At 41.3% G+C, this 21460-nt stretch overlaps 1 protein-coding gene across 2 annotated transcripts in view; it reads right to left on the minus strand.

Moving 5' to 3' along the window:
* Window positions 1–4031: 4031 nt before the first annotated feature.
* The window catches only part of LOC131125050 (leucine-rich repeat and immunoglobulin-like domain-containing nogo receptor-interacting protein 3), a 41033-nt gene continuing 23604 nt past the window's right edge, over window positions 4032–21460 (minus strand). For both annotated transcript variants that reach the window (XM_058066183.2, XM_078791613.1), the window contains exons 2-4: window positions 11223–11826; window positions 8461–9204; window positions 4032–6570 (exon numbers count right to left, since the gene is read on the minus strand). In XM_058066183.2, coding sequence (XP_057922166.2) covers window positions 6001–6570; window positions 8461–9204; window positions 11223–11777 — 1869 coding nt within the window. In that variant the 5' untranslated portion in view covers window positions 11778–11826 and the 3' untranslated portion in view covers window positions 4032–6000. The remainder of the gene's footprint in view (window positions 6571–8460; window positions 9205–11222; window positions 11827–21460) is intronic.

The following is a 21460-nucleotide window of genomic DNA, read 5'->3' on the forward strand; positions in this document are numbered from 1 at the left end:
TCTCATTCCAAAGTTTATGTATCAAAATATGAGTAAAAAAGCATTTGTTTTTGTGGCAAAGGACCAACAAATTTATATTTCTATTATTTTTTTAGAAGCAAATCAGATTCATATAATATATGCTAAATCAACGGAGAATTCACTTTATTTTGAAACGTTGTAAACCATTTAAAAAGAACTTGAAAACATATTTTTATGATATTTTATTATATCATTCCTATTGTTTAGATGACCCTTTGTGTTTGCTTTGTGTTCTGAGGTCACAACAAGAGTCACAAAACACTTTCGACAGAGTCACATCATGCTTTTATGACAAAAATGACTAACTTTACAAGACAGACAGTATATAAAACATACAATGAAAAAAAGGAACAATTTTTTTTATTGGCAATTATACATTATTGTCTTTTTCCTTCCCATGGAGACCAAGCTGCTATAGATCTGAGCAAAACATCCCCAAGGAAAAGGACTACTTACAAGTAAATCTATTTCTATACCTACAATATTTACAGTCAACAGTCATTTTCCTCTGTCAGACATGGCAATAAAGTCTACAGATTTTGATGACACAATATGGCTAATAGATGTAGCATATATACACACTCTCTTATTCTCACATTTCTATATAGCAAGCCGGATACTCAGTGAGTCCACAGAGTCCACATATGCTTTATAATAGTCTCTTTTTTATAAGCTAGTGAAATGCTTTAATGGTCGCCTGGTGTGAGCCATTCAATCTAAAACAGGAACGGTTTGCTTTTACATCAGCTCTGCATTAAGTTGGAGCGCTTGGCAACCATTCCAAGAAGTTTCACAGGCCACTTAGGACAGAGCCAATAAATATGGTCTATATTCATATTGCAGCGCTTGGACAAATGCAGAGTTCTCTCTGAAGATTAGAGATGTGAGAGAGAAGTTAAGAAACTCTATGGCACCAACATGTTGTTGATTCATATTAAAATGTACATTGTAAACATAGGAATGCGTGACAACCGGTTCTCTTTACACCCCCTACTACTCCAGAGGAATTCAACCAGTGACAAGTGAAATCAATGAAAGTACACCATTGATAATCCGATCCCCACACAGCATTGATCAGTCCCACCATGCCGCTTGGAATACCAATCACTATTATCTACACTCTCTTTTAACACGTCTGAGGACATTCTGTGTGTGTTAAGATCATGGTCATCATGTGAATGGTTCCATTTTTATGGCCACACTTGTTTGACTGGTTTCATGTGGCGGCTTGTTCCACTTGTGGCCCCCTTTACTGTATAGATGCAGGTAATGAGTGTATAGAAAAGGCATGCATAGATTTCACCTGCTATGATGACAAGAAAGCAGTTTTTCATCATCTGCGATGCTAGTGATTTGTGATCAATCGGATCAATCAAGCATTGATCAATTTGGTCTGTTCATCATTTTTTTTCAACCAGATACCAAAAGCTGTTGCCTAGTAGCAGCAGAATAGCTTGCAGTTACAATAAACCGCCGCTAGAGAGAAGTACTGCTCCACTAAAAAGGGAACTGGTCAAGGCTAAGCTGAAGCAGTTGTAGGTCCAGTACAACCAAAGCAGCCGTCATAGCTTCACTACACGACTCTTCAAATTAAACTATATGAACGACAATTTGTATTTGTGTCTATATTTGCTCTTTGTTCAAATTAGGATGGTAGAGAAGCCAGTATTTCCATGGCACCCCGCTCAGAGAGGTCTGTTTTGGAAATGTGACTAATGGGCTAAGTAATCACCACATCAGCCAAGCTTGCTTCCCTGTCATCCTATTAATGCTCCCCTCAGCTATGCTAATTCAACTCAAGACTAATCCAATCAAAATAGCAGCTGTGGGAGCTGGAGCGGGAGATGAATTCATTTGGAGGCGATATATAGTCACAATGACAGAAGGCTAGGGCTTTAAACCCTTAATCTCAAAGGTGACAGTAAAAAAAAATACATTTTCTGCACCAAAATAATGACAAATGACAAGAAATTATGTAAAAAAAAAAAAAAAGCTAAATAATTCAGGCCTAACTGATAGCCATGCCATCATTTCTTTTTTTATTTTGGCATCTGGGGTTTGTCTTATTTTGAAGCATCCCCCACAGGAACATATACTAATAGTGAGACTGCTGCTGCTGTAAATGGAGCTTCTCCACGATGATAAACCAACCCCAGGCAAGGACGAACCGGAGGAGTGAAATAGGGGGTGGGGGTTGTATTGCTAAGCCTACTTTCTCAAGAATCACAGCAGAGGGGATGAATCGAGCTGAGGGTGAGGCGATGGCTTCAGCTTTAAAGCGACTTGAGAGCTTTATGGAAGAAAATGCTGAGAATAATGTCAAGCCATGTCGAATAAAAGACTTTGCTTCCTTGCAAAAAACATTGGCAATGAAGCTGCAGACAAGCTGATTCTTTTGGAGTGGATACAATCGCTTTCTAACCTTGACCTGTACATGTCAAAGTCATGTTTGATGATGGTTTTGTTCTTCAAGGTGTAACAAAACTCACACGTCCAGAGAAATATCAGAGTCCAGAGCAGGAAAGTCCCAGTGATGCTTGAGGAGTGGGTAAGGTATATATGAGAGGGTTTTTCTTTTTTAGGGAACCTGGGTCACCCCTTCCATTTTTTAAACTTCACTAATCTAACAACTGCGTCGTGGCATCTAGACGAGCCATTTTTCATAACACGACAACAAGTGACTCAACAAGCACACAGTACACGTGTCTACTACCACACGACCATACTCCAGCCTAACACTGTGAACGAGGAACAAGAAAGGGGCCAACATTTCCAAAGGGAGGTGAATGGAAAAGAGGAGCAGAAGGAGGATAACAATGAATCTCACCCCTATTTACTTTTACATTTGCACACAATATAACACCATCGCAAATCACTATGGACATTCCCCATGTCCTCTAAACCTAGTTTCCACGGCGGGATAAGGATGGATGGAAATACAAGTGGCTGGGGGGGGGGCATGATGGGGGAATTCTGTTCTCAACATTGCGGAAGGCCTACAAAATGTTGAACTCCTCTCACCCATCAACAAAACTGTGCAACTATATTCTCATAGGTCATAGGTCATTCAGGCTTTAAATTATTATTAAAAAAACTTTAAATTATTATAATTTATTCTAAATTATTCAAATTATTTATACAAATTACTGTTTACGCTGTACATTGTTCATATTTGATGTCATCTATTTATTCTCCCCATTATTATTTATTATTATACGGGAGCCAGGCAACGACATTTTGTCGGCAATTTCACTGCTGTGTTATTATGCAATGACAATAAAGAAAGTCTATCTATCTATCTGTACTAGCATGTCTTCCTCAGGATGTAAAGGTACTTACTTTCATCAAGCACCATTCTACAAATACATTTAAGTTAATTCCTGTCGTCTATACATTCAAACACACATTAATATACTTGGGAAATAGACACCAAAAATAATCACATTCACATTGTATAAAAACAAAAACAATCACGTTGTTTTTGGTGCCTAACTGTTACCCAAGTGTATTAGTGCGTGTGTCAATGTATAAACGACAGCAATTAACTTAAATTTCCTTGCAGAAAGGCGCTTTATGAAAGTAACTACATTTACTTGTATTCATTTACAGCGCAGCCTTGACCCATCCAATATGGCGGCGACGTTGACGTACAGCTCTGGGCACGATGTCCGAGTGGTGGCGTGTGGATGACGAGCGGACGGGCGCCTAAAAAAGGAAACTATTGCATGAATTGGCGGAAAGCTACAGTTTAAACATGTATGAAAACACTTTAATAAGAATGTGTTTGTCTTTTTAGTCAGATTAACATATCTAGATTACACGATTGGAAACTAGTTGCTTCCTAGTCAACTGGCGCTGGGGCGTGTTCTGCGCTTGCGCAGGTTTCCAGCAATTAATTGTAAATGTAAACAGGGAATTTACAAATTTGTTAGCAACACGACAAAAACAAGGCCAAAACCCAGCCAACATGGGAATATGTAATTAATTTTTAAAAAGAACAAACCCAAAGCGTTTTGTTTACATGTGACTTAACAAGTCAACCGGAAAAGCTCCACAGTGCCACCTAGCGTTTTGGAAGACACACAGCACATGGCCAATAATGCAATGCAGATAATGCATATAATTTAGGTGTGAAAACTGGAAAACCAAATTATTTCCGTCATTTGATTTATTCAGTGCATGGTAACACACTGAGTGACGTGCCTCTGTTATTGATTGTATAATTCACACAAGCACAAACAGCTATTAAATACAGAAAATGCTGACTGACCACTTTAAGTGCATATCCATTTTTACTCCACTCTTTTACTATGAAATTGAGATAAAATGAGGTATTCACAGCTTCATTGTTACACCTTACTTTTACTATAAAGACCCATTTTATATAATTCATTCAATCAGAATATGGCTTACTTAATAAATATCATAGCTGATATGTTGAGAACAGAACAGCCCAACATGGAGGAGTGGGAGTGTTAAAAGGGGTCAACAGTGAAAGTGTCACATACGACAACAACCGAGGCAATTAAATCAGGAGGACAAACAACAGATAAAAAAATCACAGTATGTACTCTCCACTACACGATGCAGATGGCGTGGGTAGGGTTAACACGACTTCATTTACATTTTGAATCCGCAGTCTCCAGCCAGGGACCCCTCCCAAAAGGAGGACCCAGTGGGGGTGTATGGGTAAGGTAGAGGGTGAGGAGGGGGGATGCACTGGGCTAGGGGGGCAGAGACATTTGCACACTGGGCCACGTCAGAGGCAGAGAAAGAGCAGTCAAGTCTCACTGTGCTGTGAATGAGTTGATTTATGTGGTTATGGTTGCTCTTAATGGATGGACAAGTGTATGCAAGCCAAGAGACTGTTAATTATCGTTTTAATTATACTCCGTTTGCTGCACCCAATCCAAACCACTGTATAAAAACCAGCACAATTACTATGGCTTAGTTTCTTCCCGCATAAATGTACATCCCCAGAGAATGAGTTGCATTTTCATGGCTCTACACGCATTATTGCTGGAATGTTATAGCTGTTACCCACTCTAGTAATTTGGCTTTTCCTGAGAGAACATTCATGTTTTGATAAAAACGCATCGCTTTGGCATGTGTGAGTGTTTGTGTCCATGTGTAGACCGCTGTGTGTCCTCTGTCTGCCTCTGACTAGGTGCCAACTCTCCAGGCTGCTCCCCCCTGGCAGCACTTGGAAGGTCAGACGTCCACCCACGCAGAAGAGAACAGGGACTAGGGCCTGGGGCCAAAAAAGGTCACCATTTTCCTGTCGATTGCAGCTCACGGTGCAGCTTTTAATGCCCAAGAGAGGAAGAAGATGACCTCTTCCTTCCTTCCTGTTTGACCCAGAAACCCTTCAGTGCTCTCTGCTGTGTTGGTTACATTGGTTACCATGGCGTCCCGTGTCCGATGGGCTTGACTTATGGAAAAAAATCACATGGACACAGAATGTCATGGTAATTCTTGGCCAGTGTGCTCGTCCCAAACTCACACAGCTAACGTTGTTGCAATATATGTCAAAAAATTTAAAAGTTTAAGCTTTAATTTAATATAAATACATTCCAATTAGTAAAATTAATGAAGTATTAGACCTGTCTATCTGATTATATGAACATTCGGTGGTATGGAAGTATCACTTATACCTCAACCTGCAATACATGCTTATTAACAAGGCCTACTTTACTTGAGAGCGAAAAAGTCTATAAATAAAGTCTTTTAAATCTCCCAACTGCAAAGGAGCAGCGACGGGAAATACATATAACTAAAGAAAATCTACCCTTATTCCATACAGTAGCTCAGCCAATTTTATCAACTATAATTAATGTAGCCTGAGCCAGAGCTAATTAGATTTCAACTGAAGCCAAACTTTGTTTTTGTGCGAGTCAACAGCTGTGTGCGTTTGCGTGTGTCAAACACGTTTTTGGGACGTGTTCATGCCTCCCCCGAGGGACCCCTGGCTGCGTTGTTTCATATCATCTTCATGTTGAATTTCCTGGTCCCTCCCGAAGAACTCCCGGTGGCGGGCTCGGATTTCCGGAAAGAGTACTCCACTGTGAAGTTATTCTTGCGTTGGCCGCGTCCTCGGCTCCACACGAACAGCAGCAGGAAACAGAAGAGGACCACCCCGAGGAAGGTGATGCAACCCATTGCCGTGGAGACCAGGATAGTTGTCAGGTCCAAGGTAAACTTAAGAAAAACCCGAGTGCTATTCAGGTTTGTGTCATTGAAGAACTCGCCGCTGTACAGAGAGCGATTGAGAAAAAAGGCTGAGGCGGCGTCCAACGGTTGGCCGCGTACTGTGAGCGTGGCGAAGTAGGTGTCATTGCCGCCGGCGTTACTGGCGATGCAGATGTATGTTCCGCTGTCAGTAAGCTGGGCGTAGCGGATCTCCAGGGTGCCACTTGGGAGAACGGTGATGCGGCCGGAACTCTTCGCTGTGATCCGTCGGCGTTGTGGAGAAATCCAGATGATGGCGGGCACTGGTTCTCCTTCGGCGCGACAGAGAAAACTCACAGGTTGGCCCTCTCGAGCTGTCACCTGGGATAGGACGCAAGAAAGAACGGCACTGACTAATAAACGCTGGCAAGGGACAGAGCATCAATGTTCTCTCTCAGTATGTTTACATCACGGTTACATTTCACATCACGTAAACCCAGATGAAGTTTTTCATTTCCTCCAAATGGCAATTTTTGTTTCCTTCCTATTGAATTTATTCACCAAGAAGGTGAGCAACACGATTGAATGCTATCTCACCGGGATGTACGGGAAGTCTGCATCAACAATAAGTACCATCCATTGGTCATTTGGAATTATTTTGGATTGTTTTCTGCATGTAAAACTGTAATTATTCTTTGTATCCTTCATTCATTCATTTTCTACCCCTTATCCTCATGAGGGTCGCGGGGGTGCTGGAGCCTATCCCAGCTGTCTTCGGGCAAGAGACGGGGTACACTCTGGACTGGTCGCCAGCCAATCACAGGGCACATATAGACAAACAACCATTCACACTCACATTCATACCTATGGACAATTTGGAGTCGCTAATTAACCTAGCATGCTTTTGGAATGTGGGAGGAAACCGGAGTACCCGGAGAAAACCCACGCATGCACGGGGAGAACATGCAAACTCCACACAGAGATGGCCGAGAGTGGAACTGAACCCTGGTCTCCTAGCTGTGAGGTCTGCACGCTAACCACTCGACCACCGTGCCGCCACTTTCATATTCATTAATTCATTCATTCATTCATTTTCTACCGCTTTTTCCTCACGAGGGTCGCGGGGGTGCTGGAGCCTATCCCAGCTGTCTTCGGGCAAGAAGCGGGGTACACTCTGGATTGGTCGCCAGCCAATCACAGGGCACATATAGACAAACAACCATTCACACTCACATTCATACCTATGGACAATTTGGAGTCGCCAATTAACCTAGCATGTTTTTGGAATGTGGGAGGAAACTGGAGTACCCGAAGAAAACCCACACATGCACGGGGAGAACATGCAAACTCCACACGGAGATGGCTGAGAGTGGAATTGAACCCTGGTCTCCGAGCTGTGAGGTCTACGCGCTAACCACTCGACCGCCGTGCCGCCACTTTCATATTCATTCATTCATTTTCTACCGCTTTTCCTCACAATGGTCGCGGGGGTGCTGGAGCCTATCCCAGCTGTCTTCGGGCAAGAAGCGGGGTACACCCTGGACTGGTGGCCAGCCAATCACAGGGCACATATAGACAAACAACCATTCACACTCACATTCATACCTATGGACAATTTGGAGTGGCCAATTAACCTAGCATGTTTTTAGAATGTGGGAGGAAACCGGAGTACCCGAAGAAAACCCACACATGCACGAGGAGAACATGCAAACTCCACACTGAGAGTGGAATTGAACCCTGCTCTCCTAGCTGTGAGGTCTGCGTGCTAACCACTTGACCACCATGCAGCTCATTCTTTGTAACGTTAGTTAACATTTTTGAGTTTGTGGAACACATTAATTGGATTTACATTATTTCCTATGGAAAAAATTCCCTCGGCTTTTGTGGGTTTGTTTTTTTTGTCTGATGTCTTCGAGCAAATTAATAACAGAAATCGAGGTACCATTGTATTATGATAATAACACTATACTAAGAAAATCTGCATGGAAGCACTGACTTAAAATAAGACCCAGGAGAGGTCTTATGGGCAAATGCCTTTGTACTACCCATTTACGGAAGAAGTAGCATATTATTTGTAATCAAAGCCTCGGGCCTTTCCAGTTCTAACCAGATGATAGCAGAGCAATAAGAGGCACAGATAAAATCAAATAAAATAGTATAATAGTAAAATAGTCAATAAACTGGATTCTCTAGCAAAGACAGCCATTGAACTACAGCAGTAGCTTTACGAAACGGTAGTACAATTTAACACCTATGTACTGTGTTCGTTACCTGCTGAAGTTTGCGGTTGCGTATTTTCGGTTTCTGGCATGTAAAATGATCAAAGAGTGCAGAATCAGTGAAGGTACTCAGGCTGATGCCCTGCACCTCCACAGGCCCTGCACACACGGGTACCCTGCCGTCAAAGTTGAGGGTCTTGCGCCTTTGCAGGATCCACAACAGACGGCAGTCACACATGAGAGGGTTCCCATCCACTCTGAGGGTCTCCAGACTGTTGACAGAGTGGAAGGAACCCTCTTCCAATGTCTGTAAGTCATTCGATGAGAAGTTGAGGACCCGAAGCTGCCTGAGGCCTCCGAGGGCGTGGGGCTCCACCGTCGTCAAACCTGTGCTGACCATGATGAGCTCCTTCAACCTCAGCAGGTCTCTGAAGGCCCAGGGCTCCAGCGTTGTGATGGGGTTGTAGGATAGGTTGAGGTGGGTTAGATGCACCATGTTTTTGAAGGAAGCAGAGGGGACAGAAGTGATGTTGGTGTTGGTAATTGACAGCCAGTGGAGGTCGAGACCCTGGAAACTAAGAGGGGAAATGTACTCCAGATAGGGCCAGTGACTGATGTCCAGACCTCGAAGGTTTGAGAGCTTTCGGAAGTTCTGGTCCTCGAGGGCCGTGATGCTGAGGTGACGGAGGCGGAGGGTGACCAAGCTGCGTAAATAGGACAATGTTTGGCCTGAGATGGATGTCAGGTTACAACGAGCTATGGTGAGATCTTCCAGTCCCAGCAGACCTGAGAATGCCTGCGGATTTGGTAAAGAGAGGAATGAATGAAAACGACAATGGCTGGAAATTTGTACATCTTAAAAATGTATGGGTTCTGAAATACTGGACATGCAAAACGAAGAAAGGCAACACAATGGAACGCCAATCATAACAAAGCACAACGTACAAATCAGATGACTCTAATGTCAATGACTATGAGAGAGGGCAGGGTTGTTATGGTGTTGTAGGCCAGTGTCTTTCAACCTTTTTTGAGCCACGGCACGTTTTTTACATTGGAAAAATCTTGTGGCACATCACTAACCAAAAATGTTCCAAAATGTCACCACGACCTCACACGTGCATCAATAAGTCTATGGGAGGAACAAGGTAGGTGTTGCCACACGGACCAATATTACATTGCTCTGCCAGTCTTTACACCACAGACACTCCACAGTAGCCACGTTTTTACATCACCACTTTTTCTCTTTCCCAATGACCTTTCGGGAAACAATGGTATCATAGAAAGGAATATTCCAATCTCTTGTCTACATGCGCCGTGAAAATCAACCAGAATAATCAATAGGGCATGCCCAGTAAAACGTAAACATCAACATCACGAGATACCGGCTTCCCCAAGTTTTTCTTTCACTTGTTGGAATAACTCCGTATTGCCAGTTTTTCGTTCATCCAGTCTTGAAATTTAGTTTGAATCAAAAACAAACTTTGCTTAGTCCAGTGCCGATTGCTGGCCTCCATTTTTTAAACTGAAGAACGTCTGGATCTGCATGTTACGTCATATCTGAGCATGCGCTGAAAGAACGCACCCGGGATCAATTTAAACAGGAAAAGATCAAATTCAATCGTGCTAATATTTTATAATTCAACTCAGGACATGTTTTATATAGATATATATTTTCTTTTTTAATAAAACTGCACTTGTGAATGGCGTATAGAAGGGTTTAGATTCTGTTCCACAGATGGCGGTAATGCATACGAAAGCTGCTTGCAAACCGCCAATAAACAACAGAAGAAGAAAAACACCAGGAAGAAGAAGGCACCCTGACAACTTTCCGTTTGAGCGGGTACAAGATACCTCAATCGGATTGGTTAAAGGAATATTCCATCCGTTTGAGCAAATAAACCAAAGTGAATTGGAATATTTGGGCCCATGTATACTATTGACATAATGGCTATTGACATAATATTTGCAAAATGATGATTAATAAATGTTAATTATAAAAAGTGATATTGGATGATATTGGACAGTTTCTCAAGGTACACTAGTGAGCCGCGGCACAGTGGTTGAAAATCACAGTTCTAGGCCATATGAATATATTTTTTGTACCTTTTGACACTTATTTTACCAGTATAGAGTGTATACTTTGTGATAGTAAATAGAATGTCCATTAATTACCTGCAAAAATCCTTATACCAGTTGCGATAATTATTAAGATAAAGATATACACCCTTATTTTCTTTACACAATTAGACAATATGTGGTGAACAAGGCTTTTATTATGAAGGCCTTAAATGTGTTGTGTGTGTTGGGACGGACGTGCCTCTCATGCTTATTTAAGTTGCTCAAAATCAGTGCACAAGTGGTGTAAACACACTCATACAGCCCAAGTCGTACACAAATACTAAACTAAGCCATCCCTGCTTGCCGCGAGCTTCCATTCGCTTTCCGTAAGACAGGAGTTTTGATGTTTTTCTGTCATTTTTTTTACATGTTTAGTACGGGAGAGAAGGGGACGGGCTCGTGTTTTTTGCCACGCTTGAATGGTCCACTGGGATAATATTTCCCCACACATACGTTTCTTCTCTTCCCGATGAAAACATGTCATTCACATGATGTCAATTTCAACGAGTTTTTATTCTGGTTTTATTGGCCAATTCCACGATACGGTCCATAATTTTGCAAATTTTGCTATATTGCTGTGATATAGTAACAACTTTTAATGTTCTCAACTCAACCTTTCTTTGGTATGTTTTGTCACAACTTCTGGCAGCATGCAATTTTTAGTCATGCAAATCAAAGCTCAAACAAGAGGACTACCTTGTGGGAAATATAAACCAGGTCATTGTCTCCCACTTCCAGGTGTTTTAGACTCTTAAGGTCCTGGAAGGTGTAGTCCAATAGAATGACAATCTTGTTCTCACTCAGGTCCAAGCTGGTCAGATTGCCCAGCTTGGCAAAAGCCCCCATAGGCACTAACTTCAGCTGGTTGCCCCGTAACTTCAGCACTTTAAGACTGGGCAGACTGGCGAAGGAATTGGGCTCTAATGTAGCAATGAGGTTTTCACTGAAATCGACTTCCTCCAGCCGGGGGTACGGTGCCAGATCGCCCGCTTGCACCCATCGGAGTCGGTTCTTGCTGAGATCCAGGAGTTGTGTCTCGGTGGGGATGCCTTCGGGGATGTTGGTGAGCCGCCGCCGCTGACACGACACCGACCTCAGCTGAGCCGAGCACTCGCAACGTGGCGGGCAGGCCTGACTACTTCCTGGCAGCGTCAAAGTTAAGACGGTGACCAGAGAAGCAGCCAGGACCCCCCGCCACATCTTCTGCCATGGCATTAAGGCACGCCCTCCAGGGCCAGGAGAGCCAATCATGGCCCTGGTTCTTGGACTCCTCGCCTATTGCAGGCAGGGTCACTTGCACCTGTGAGAAAACACACAGAAGACAGGAAGAGGAAGTCAAACATTTGAAGACTGAGTAATGATACACTTGAGAGAGAGTGGTTGAGAAAAAGAAAGATGAAGCCTATCTCCTGCTATCTTGAAGACTCATAAAAATTACATCCACTCCACAGTAAATTATCCATGCTTCCTGTGGTTTAAGTAATATCGTACTGAAAGCTGTGGAGATTTGCAGAATATCATGACACGGCTTTAAAATACAACTGACAAGCTCTCATAGGGTACGCAGCTCCGTTTAAGATATTTAAGATAATTTGTCATTTCACTAATTCATCTACGGTTTCAGATGGAGAACTGGGACGCCGGGAGCTGTGCAAGCAGGCTGAATATATGCATGTTGCATCTCCTCTGCTCCTTCTTGCAGCACAGAGACTGTCTGTTCCATTTTGACAAACACAATGAATATATCATCACCGTGCATAAGCAAAGACGCAGCACCGCCGCCAAGACACACGCTTTGTGCGAGGAGAAGTAGGTTGACTCACTGACTCAAGTCATATTAGGTCTTTTGGTCAGGTGTGTGATGATGCATGTGTGCGTAGGACGAGGCCTTTTGCTGGCCATGAATTGGAAATCATTTTAGTCCTCCTTGCAGAGGGATGAGATGAATCACTTGTGCTTGAACATTCCTTTGGGCAACCTGTCATCCCTCCCACACGCTCTTTTTTACACGGAGACAGTCACCGCTGGTCATTACGGCTTGGACTTTGACAAAATGTTGTTCCATGTGCAGAATTTCTTCAAGTTTGCTTTCAGATTAAGAGCAATGCATCGCTACATTGTCACAAATGGCGGTTTATTTATGGCCCTCAAGTTCACAACCCACATTCATGTATCCATTTGAGTTAATATTTGGCTTCCATGGCAACTGTCTGATGCCATTTTTTGCCCTAAATATAAGCTAATTTCAGGCAGAAGCCTGAAGAAAGTAACTGGAAATCAATGGGAATGGGAAATCATTTTCAGTGTCTCTTAAAGGGGAACTTCACAATCTTTATGTGAAACATGAACACATATTTTTTTCCCTAACACAAGAAAACATGTTCATTTCAGATTGCTTACAATGCTGTCATTGGGATACACCGATTTCGACTATGAAGCCCTCTAAAACAGGGGTCTCAAACACGCGGCCCGCGGGCCAAATGTGGCCCGCAGGACACTAGTTTGAGGCCCCCGCCTTGATATGAAAGTTTAATGTTAGTGTGGCCAGCGCAAGTTTGATATGGATGCTGTATGGTATCATGTACCCAGAAAAAATTATTACGTTTGATTAATGTTCATGTTAAAGGTTAAATAACTGTTAATAGTTATCCTCCCTATCCGTGTGGAAGTGGTAAGTTTTTGCCTATTTAAGTTTAAAGGAAATAACTTGAAGGCTACCGTTTAGGTCGCTAGCTCTCTAGTTTGCGAGTTAGCATGTGTCTCAAGACCCTGCAGTTGCGCAATATGTTGTAAATAAAAAGAGTATAAATGTGACTATAGTCGTGTTTTGTCATGTCTACAGGGCTCTAATAATGCTTTGTTCATTTTAATCTGAAAAAAATAATTTGTCTACCCACCAACTATATGTGGTTTCTTAAGTTTTTATTATTTGCAGTTTTATTATTATTATTATATTTATTTATTACTGATTGATTGATTTTCTTTATTCTTGATTTGTTTATTTTTTTTCCATCTAATTTTGTGCCGAAAAATAAAAATTAAGATATTTGAGAACAGTGGAATGTTTTATCAGAGCTTTTATTGTAGAAAATCGGAACCAAAGCACTGAAAAAGTTTTTTTTTTTTTTTTGGAAAACCTGATGCGGCCCAGCCTTGCCCAGACCCTAGCTCCAGTGGCCCCCAGGTAAATTGAGTTTGAGACCCCTTGCTCTAAAAAAAACCCTCTAAAAATGTTGCATTGTTTGATATCGATGCTGTAATCAAGCATTAAAACGTACGCTGATGATAACATGTAATAGTTGCAGTATCTTGCTGTATTTTGATGATTTAAAACACTACTGGTGAATTAATACGCATACTTATGCTAGTTCTGGCAACAACACTTACGATGTCCGCTCTCCTTGGGATGGCTGTGTCTTCCAGCACAATAAAGTGTGCTCCAGTCTTCAGGTAAAACCTCCTGATGGCAAACGAGCATCTTGTTGGGTCTTTGTAGCGAAAGTGAGAGATACCTATCCATTCTTTTGTCTGTGAGCAGTAGGCGAGGCGTTGTACAGAGGAAATAAGTTTCAGTAGTGTTTTAAATGACCAAAATACAGTAAGATACTGCAACTATTACATGTTATCATCAGTATACGTGTTGATGTATGATCACAGTATGGATATCAAACAATGCAACATTGCTATAGGTTTTTTTTTAGAGAGATTCAAAGTCAAAATAGGTGTATCCCAATGACAGCATGGTAAGCAAGCTGAAATTAACTTGTTTTCTTGTGTTATAATACACAGAAAAGGGAAAGAAATATGTCTTCATGTTTCACATAAGTATTGCACAGCTCTCAGACCCTTAAACACATATCTTGAACATCGGGGTCAAATCTGACACAGTTTTCTACTTTTTTTTTTTCACCCCTAAACAAGGGGTGGCTTTGCAGACTGCTGCTCAAACTGACCCACTTCCCAGCATCATCTCAGCCTCACACTGACATGCCGGCAACAACTCACCAAGACCATAGCGACAGAGCAGCAAATCTCTGCTTCTGTTTGGAACGGAGCCCAGAAGAGCAACAGTGACGGCTCCCAAACAAACACGCATGCACTGATATTCTAGAAAAGAACCATCCCAAATGTGACACCACTATTTATTGCCTTTGCCTTTTCCACTAAAAGCTTTACAGGGATGTTTATCACGTGTGTGTACAGTATAGTGTTAGTTTGTGTACATGTGCCAGGCTTTTAAGCTATGTGATGGATGACAGGGGTCTGCTAACGCCTCTAAGCATCATTCCACGGCTCAGTGGCAGAGTTGCAGCATGAATCAGTGAGCTGACATTGTTTAAGACAAGGTCCTTACTGCACCACTCAAGGACAGACGGGGATCCTTGCAACACACACACACACACACACACACACACACACACACACACAGTCCCAGGGGAACACACTTCCTTTACTCAGGATAGTTCCTTAGAGCTTGCCAGAACAACCGGCACAGGTAGTTTCTAAATCCACTTTATCTACAAATAATTAATAATAGCATCAGATATCAGCCAGATGTCTCTGCAACAACAAATTCCAGACATGGAGAGAACTATTGAGAACTTCCAGGGAGCGCAAAAGACAGGCATAACGGGAATACAATGAACCTTCAAAGAAAAAATAACTGATTTATACTGAACAGATGTTGGCGGACAATATACTAGCTGAGTCCCATCAGCCTGTACAGCAGGGGTCTCAAACATGTGGCCCCCACCTTGATATGAAAGTTTAATGTTAGTGCGGCCTGTGCAAGTTTGATATGGATGCTGTATGGTATCATGTACCCAGAAAAAATTATTACGTTTGATTAATGTTCATGTTAAAGGTTAAATAACTGTTAATAGTTATCCTCCCTATCCGTGTGGAAGTGGTAAGTTTTTGGCTATTTAAGTTTAAAGGAAATAACTTGAAGGCTACCGTTTAGGTCGCTAGCTCTCTAGTTTGCGAGTTAGCATGTGTCTCAAGACCCTGCAGTTGCACAATATGTTGTAAATAAAAAGAGTATAAATGTGACTATAGTCGTGTTTTGTCATGTCTACAGGGCTCTAATAATGCTTTGTTCATTTTAATCTGAAAAAAATAATTTGTCTACCCACCAACTATATGTGGTTTCTTAAGTTTTTATTATTTGCCGTTATTATTATTAATATATTTATTTATTACTGATTGATTGATTTTCTTTATTCTTGATTTGTTCATCTTATTTTGTGCAGAAAAATAAAAATTACGATATTTGAGAACAGTGGAATGTTTTATCAGAGCTTTTATCGAAACCAAAGCAAAGTTTATTAGTTTTTCTGTTTTTAATAAATGCGTTTTTTTTTTTTTTTTTTTTTTGGAAAACCTGATGTGGCCCAGTCTCGCCCACACCCTAGCTCCAGTGGCCCCCAAGTAAATTGAGTTTGAGACCCCTGCTGTGGAGACAAACAATGACTACAGCCAGAAAAAAGTTATTCTTCCACTGTGGTTATCTGTGCCAAGCAATAGTGCTGCTGGGGAAAACAGAAGACTGCGGTCTGTCTGCTGTATCTGAGCATAAATAGGTCATCCATGTTGACTGGTAGGCTTTATATTTGGCCAGTAGAGCGTAGATATCCTCAACCATACCCTGTCTTTATATTTCACCCCTCAAGATTGAGAGCCTTTACATCCTATTTACATCCAATGCTGTTTATATGTGATATCATTGTCATCCTTCAACCTCTAATATGGAAATATAAATAAACCATTCCAGGGTATAATTGCCCCAGGATAAAACACTGAATAACTCCATCCGTTCATTTTCTATGCTGCTTATTTTTGTTATGGTCGCAGGGATATGCTGGAGCCTATCCCGGCTGACTCCAGGGTAGACCCTGGTTTTTGGAATGTGGGAGGAAACTGGAGTAGCCTGAGAAAACCCACACACACACGGGGAGAACATGCAAACTCCACACAGATATACACTGAATAACTGTACAGGCAATTTAGTAATTAACATTGCGGCCCAATGCTGTCCCTGTTGGGCTCGAAACTACACTTTTTCAAGCAAAAAAAAAAATAATACAAGAACACCACCACCGGCTCACAAATGTGACGAATAGTGGTTTATAAAAATAAACACATTTAGCAAATAAATGTATACATTTGTCATAATTTGAAGTTAAACTTTGTAAACTGTTTATTTGACTTGGTTTTAATTAAATGATGGACATTCACCGCTGGAGTGGAGTGCAGTACATTCAATGATAGCTAAACTTTGCCTAATCACTGTCATTAGCTGATAACAAACATAATTAATGTGCATGCGTGTATGTTGTGTGGAGCGTAAGCATAAAAAAGGTTTAATATTGATAACGTAGACATAAGAATACAACTTCCATCATACAGACGTATGATGAAAGCATAATATGGATCAGCTCGTTTTTGAAACATCATGACTCACACCATGCATGATAGCGGTTTGAATTCTGAAGTTTTGTCCCACTTTGGTAATGGTAATGGTAATGGTAATGGTTTTATTTCATTTGAACATGCATTAGATTACAATTGAGTGCATCCCATAATCAGTTCACAGTTCCACATGTCCAAAAGGAGTAGGAAGAAGCAAAGCTTATTAAATCCTAACCCTCCATGTGGTACTTTTACGATCAGTAACTGTTACATTTTTTCACTTCCTGCTTTCCATAATACAGTTTAAGGTTTTTTTTTTTTTTTTTTAATAATGCACCTCGTACCCAAGTACAGGGTGATATGAGCATCCAATGCCATAATGGGTACCATAGTAAGTGTAAATATAGTGATATGTATAACACATCATGACTGGTTCAAGACTCTTCATCCTTGTATTTAAACTTTAAAAGACGTATTTTGCCTGGTCCAATTGCAAATTCGACAACTTATTTGAATTTGACTTTGGAGGTTTTGTTGACTGCATTGTATTGTGTTTTTGGGGAGATTTCCATCGAGCTCGTAGAAGAACATTGCAGCTGTTGGCAACACAAGGAACGATGCTCATGGTGGTGATGATGCTCAGAGTCATACAATCAGGTAGCTCCGTCCTCCTCTAGAAACTGTGACTCACACGGCCAGCGAGTGTGAACTGATTGAGACTGACACAGGGCCAAGTATGACCTTTACATGATTACAGCTACAAACACAATGGAATGTAAAGCTTATGTAAGTGTCAATATTATTATAGGAATTCACTACAGGTGCTCAATATTGGCAATATTTGTCCCAATACCAATATGGGCACCAGCTATTCCATCATGTAATGCCAGGTCATTGATGAACAAATGGCCGTAACATGAATGAAACATATTAGAAGTATTTGTATTGAGTTGTGGACTCCTATAGAGCAGCTACACACAATAACCAGCACAGAAGGCTTTCTATTTCTTCAGAATCTGCACCTATTCAGCCATATTTCTTTGGATTTCATTCTTCCTGTTAAAATGGCCTGTTTTAATCCACTCTGCTGTGATTGGTCCCATTCCCAAGTGCTTAAAAGGACTTCCGGTTTGTCCCACTAACTATGAACTCAACTTTATAGGAGTTGACAATAAACAGTGATTTATTTTTTTTTAAATGTCAGCTTTGAACATACAGCCATAAGTGTTGGATCTTGAATCCAATCCGGAAGCAGAAACCGGACAGTCCAAAGTTTCTCAAGAAAATCTGTTACTTCAAGATAGTAAGTAGTTTGAGTATTGATGAGAAACACTGATGAGACATGACAATACATTACAATACCGTCACACTGCACGTAGTCAGCCATTGCATATACAACATGATAGAGTGAAATAAAGTTATTGTCCCATTCTGTGTGGAAGAGGTAAGTGTTTGGCTTCTTAGTTTGACCTTCATCCCCACTCTGAAACCCTTTCCGTTTAGAATAAATACATTCGAGGCTAGATAGCTCGCTTGGATGGCCATCTCTTGTGTCCCTGCAGTGATCTCATAACCTCAGCAATGTGCTGAAAACAAAGAATAATAGTGTAAAGTTGGCAATAGGGGTGTTATTACATGTATATGGGGCTCTAATAATGGTAAAAAAAAATTGTATTTAGAAAGTCATAAACAGGTTTTCTATGGATGAAGGGAAGAAGCAAGTTCTTCCGACCACAAATATGCATGCAATTGTCCAAAATGTCTGGGTGAGATTAAAAATTTAACATGAAAATGGGAACAAAGCTGTCCAGTCTAAGCGCAGATTGATTAATTTATGAAGAGGATTGTTTCACACACGCACACACACACACACAAGAATCATATACAGTACACACAATAAAGAGGTGATGTTTTCCCTGTCTCCCTTGCAAATGTGTTGTGTGCATTGTTATCATGCTCGTCTGATTAAAACACATCATTTGTGCAACTCTCTGCTTCATGATGAAATTTAACGAAGATTTTACCATCAAGCCTCAGCATCAGCGTGTGGCGTTCCATCAGCAATGAAGTTGTTAAAGTTGCCTGCTATAAAGCCAATCGATAAAAAGTGTTACCTGATGTTCTACAGCCCACATGTGGCTCTTTTCTATCACCGATAACTGCTTGTAAAAACAGGGAATACCAATACAAAAAAATATATACAAGTACAATTCATGTCATGGGTTTTTTTTTCCAATGTAAGGCTGCAGAGTAACATCGCCATACTATATTTCAGCTGTGCTTCTGGCTGTTGCACCATGTGTGAGACTCGCAACATCCTGCACCGTCCTCTGGGGACGCATCAGCCCCGCCGCATGATGGCTGTGTGCACACGCAGAGGACGTCTCATGAAACAAAACAGCTCGTGACTCACGCAAAATCTCACAGCAGCGCCGCCCTTTCTAACCTGGTGAGCTCCCCCGAAATACACTGCTTATCTGAGGTGATATGCACACACAACCTTTTTTGAGCCCCGGCACGTTTTTTACATTGGAAAAATCTTGTGGCACACCACTAACCAAAAATGTTCCAAAATGTCACCACGACCTCACACGTGCATCAATAAGTCTATGGGAGGAACAAGGTAGGTGTTGCCACACGGACCAATATTACATTGCTCTGCCAGTCTTTACACCACAGACACTCCACAGTAGCCACGTTTTTACATCACCACTTTTTCTCTTTCCCAATGACCTTTCGGGAAACAATGGTATCATAGAAAGGAATATTCCAATCTCTTGTCTACATGTGCCATGAAAATCTAACAGAATAGTCAATAGGGCATGCCCAGTAAAACGTAAACATCATGTGATACCGACTTCCCTGAGTTTTTCTTTCACTTGTTGGAATAACTCCGTATTGCCAGTTTTTCGTCTGTCCAGTCTTGAAATTTAGTTTGAATCAAAAACAAACTTTGCTTAGTCCAGTGCCGATTGCTGGCCTCCATTTTTAAAAGTGAAGAACGTCTGGATCTGCGTGTTACGTCATATCTGAGCATGCGCTGAAAGAACGCACCCGGGATCAATTTAAACAGGAAAAGATCAAATTCAATCTTGCTAATATTTTATAATTCAACTCAGGACATGTTTTATATAGATATATATTTTCTTTTTTAATAAAACTGCACTTGTGAATAAAGTATAGAAGGGTTTAGATTCTGTTCCACAGATGGCGATAATGCACACGAAAGCCGCTTGCCAACCGCCAACAAACAACAGAAGAAGAAAAACACCAGGAAGAAGAAGGCACCCTGACAACTTTCCATATGAGCGTTTACAAGATACCTCAATCGGATTGGTTAAAGGAATATTCCATCCCTGTTCAATTCTTTCCGTTTGAGCAAATAAACCAAATGTAATTGGAATATTTGGGTCCATGTATACTATTGACATAATGGCTATTGACATAATATTTGCAAATGATGATTAATAAATGTTAATTATAAAAGGTGATATTGGATAATTCCTCACGGCACACCTGACGGTTTTTCAAGGTACACTAGTGGTTGAAAATCACTGCTGTAATGTATCTAAATCTGCAACACTAGCCTCATCGAGAAACATGGCTGACAGTCACAGAGGAAGAAGAACACAACAAAGAGATCTCAAACGGGCAAAGATTAAAAAACCCCAACAAGACAAAATAAATCTGACGTTTGTTCATTAAGGGTGGAGAACACCCTCTTAAACTGCCAAAAACAAACAAACTTAAAAGCACTCAGTATAAGATGCCAGGCTTGGGTCATTTTATATATAAGATTAAGATTCAAAAACATGACTTTCTCATTACTTTCAATTATGTGTTTCCAGTTGATTGCTTTGCATACATAGTGTCGCATAGGAAAAACACATCTTCGATGCCTTTGTGTTGCTTGATTGTGCTCCCACTCAGCACTGGCTTTGCTGGCTTGTTTATCGGCTTTGCGTGTGTTTTGGCGGAGGCGTTTGTGTATGTGCACGCTCCCTGTGGAATGGAAACACCTACTTGTCAAAACTAAGAAGCACGTTCTTTTCTTTTGTCATCTTATTGAAACAACTGCTCATTATAAGAAAAGGACATTGTTATGGTAATTTTGTTTTTTTTTTGTAATAATCAATCATTTCATTGGGGTGGCAGTGGCTCAGGAGGTAGAGGAGATTATCTGGAAGGTTGGCGGTTCGATCCTCGCTCCCTCGACCGAGTCAGTGTTGTTATGTCCCTGGGTAAGACGCTTCACCTACCATGCCTCCAGTGCTGCCCACACTGGTTAATCACATGTTTGGGGGTGGTTGGAGAGGCCGGAGGTGCGAATTGGCAACCATGTTTCTGTTAGACTTCCTCAGGGCAGCTGTGGTACGGATGTAGATAACCACAACCAGTGTGAAGCACTTTGGGTGCCTTGAAAATTGCCATAAAATGAATCAATCCATCCATCGTTCCTCATTTATCTCAGTTAACTGGTTCCAGATCTGACCGTGATAAGAGAAGTAGGATTCAATATTATC

Source organism: Doryrhamphus excisus, linkage group LG6 (genome assembly GCF_037039965.1).
Source record: "Doryrhamphus excisus strain RoL-2023G ecotype Guam linkage group LG6, RoL_Dexc_Guam_v1.1, whole genome shotgun sequence".
In the NCBI taxonomy this organism is placed as follows: Eukaryota; Metazoa; Chordata; class Actinopteri; order Syngnathiformes; family Syngnathidae; genus Doryrhamphus; species Doryrhamphus excisus.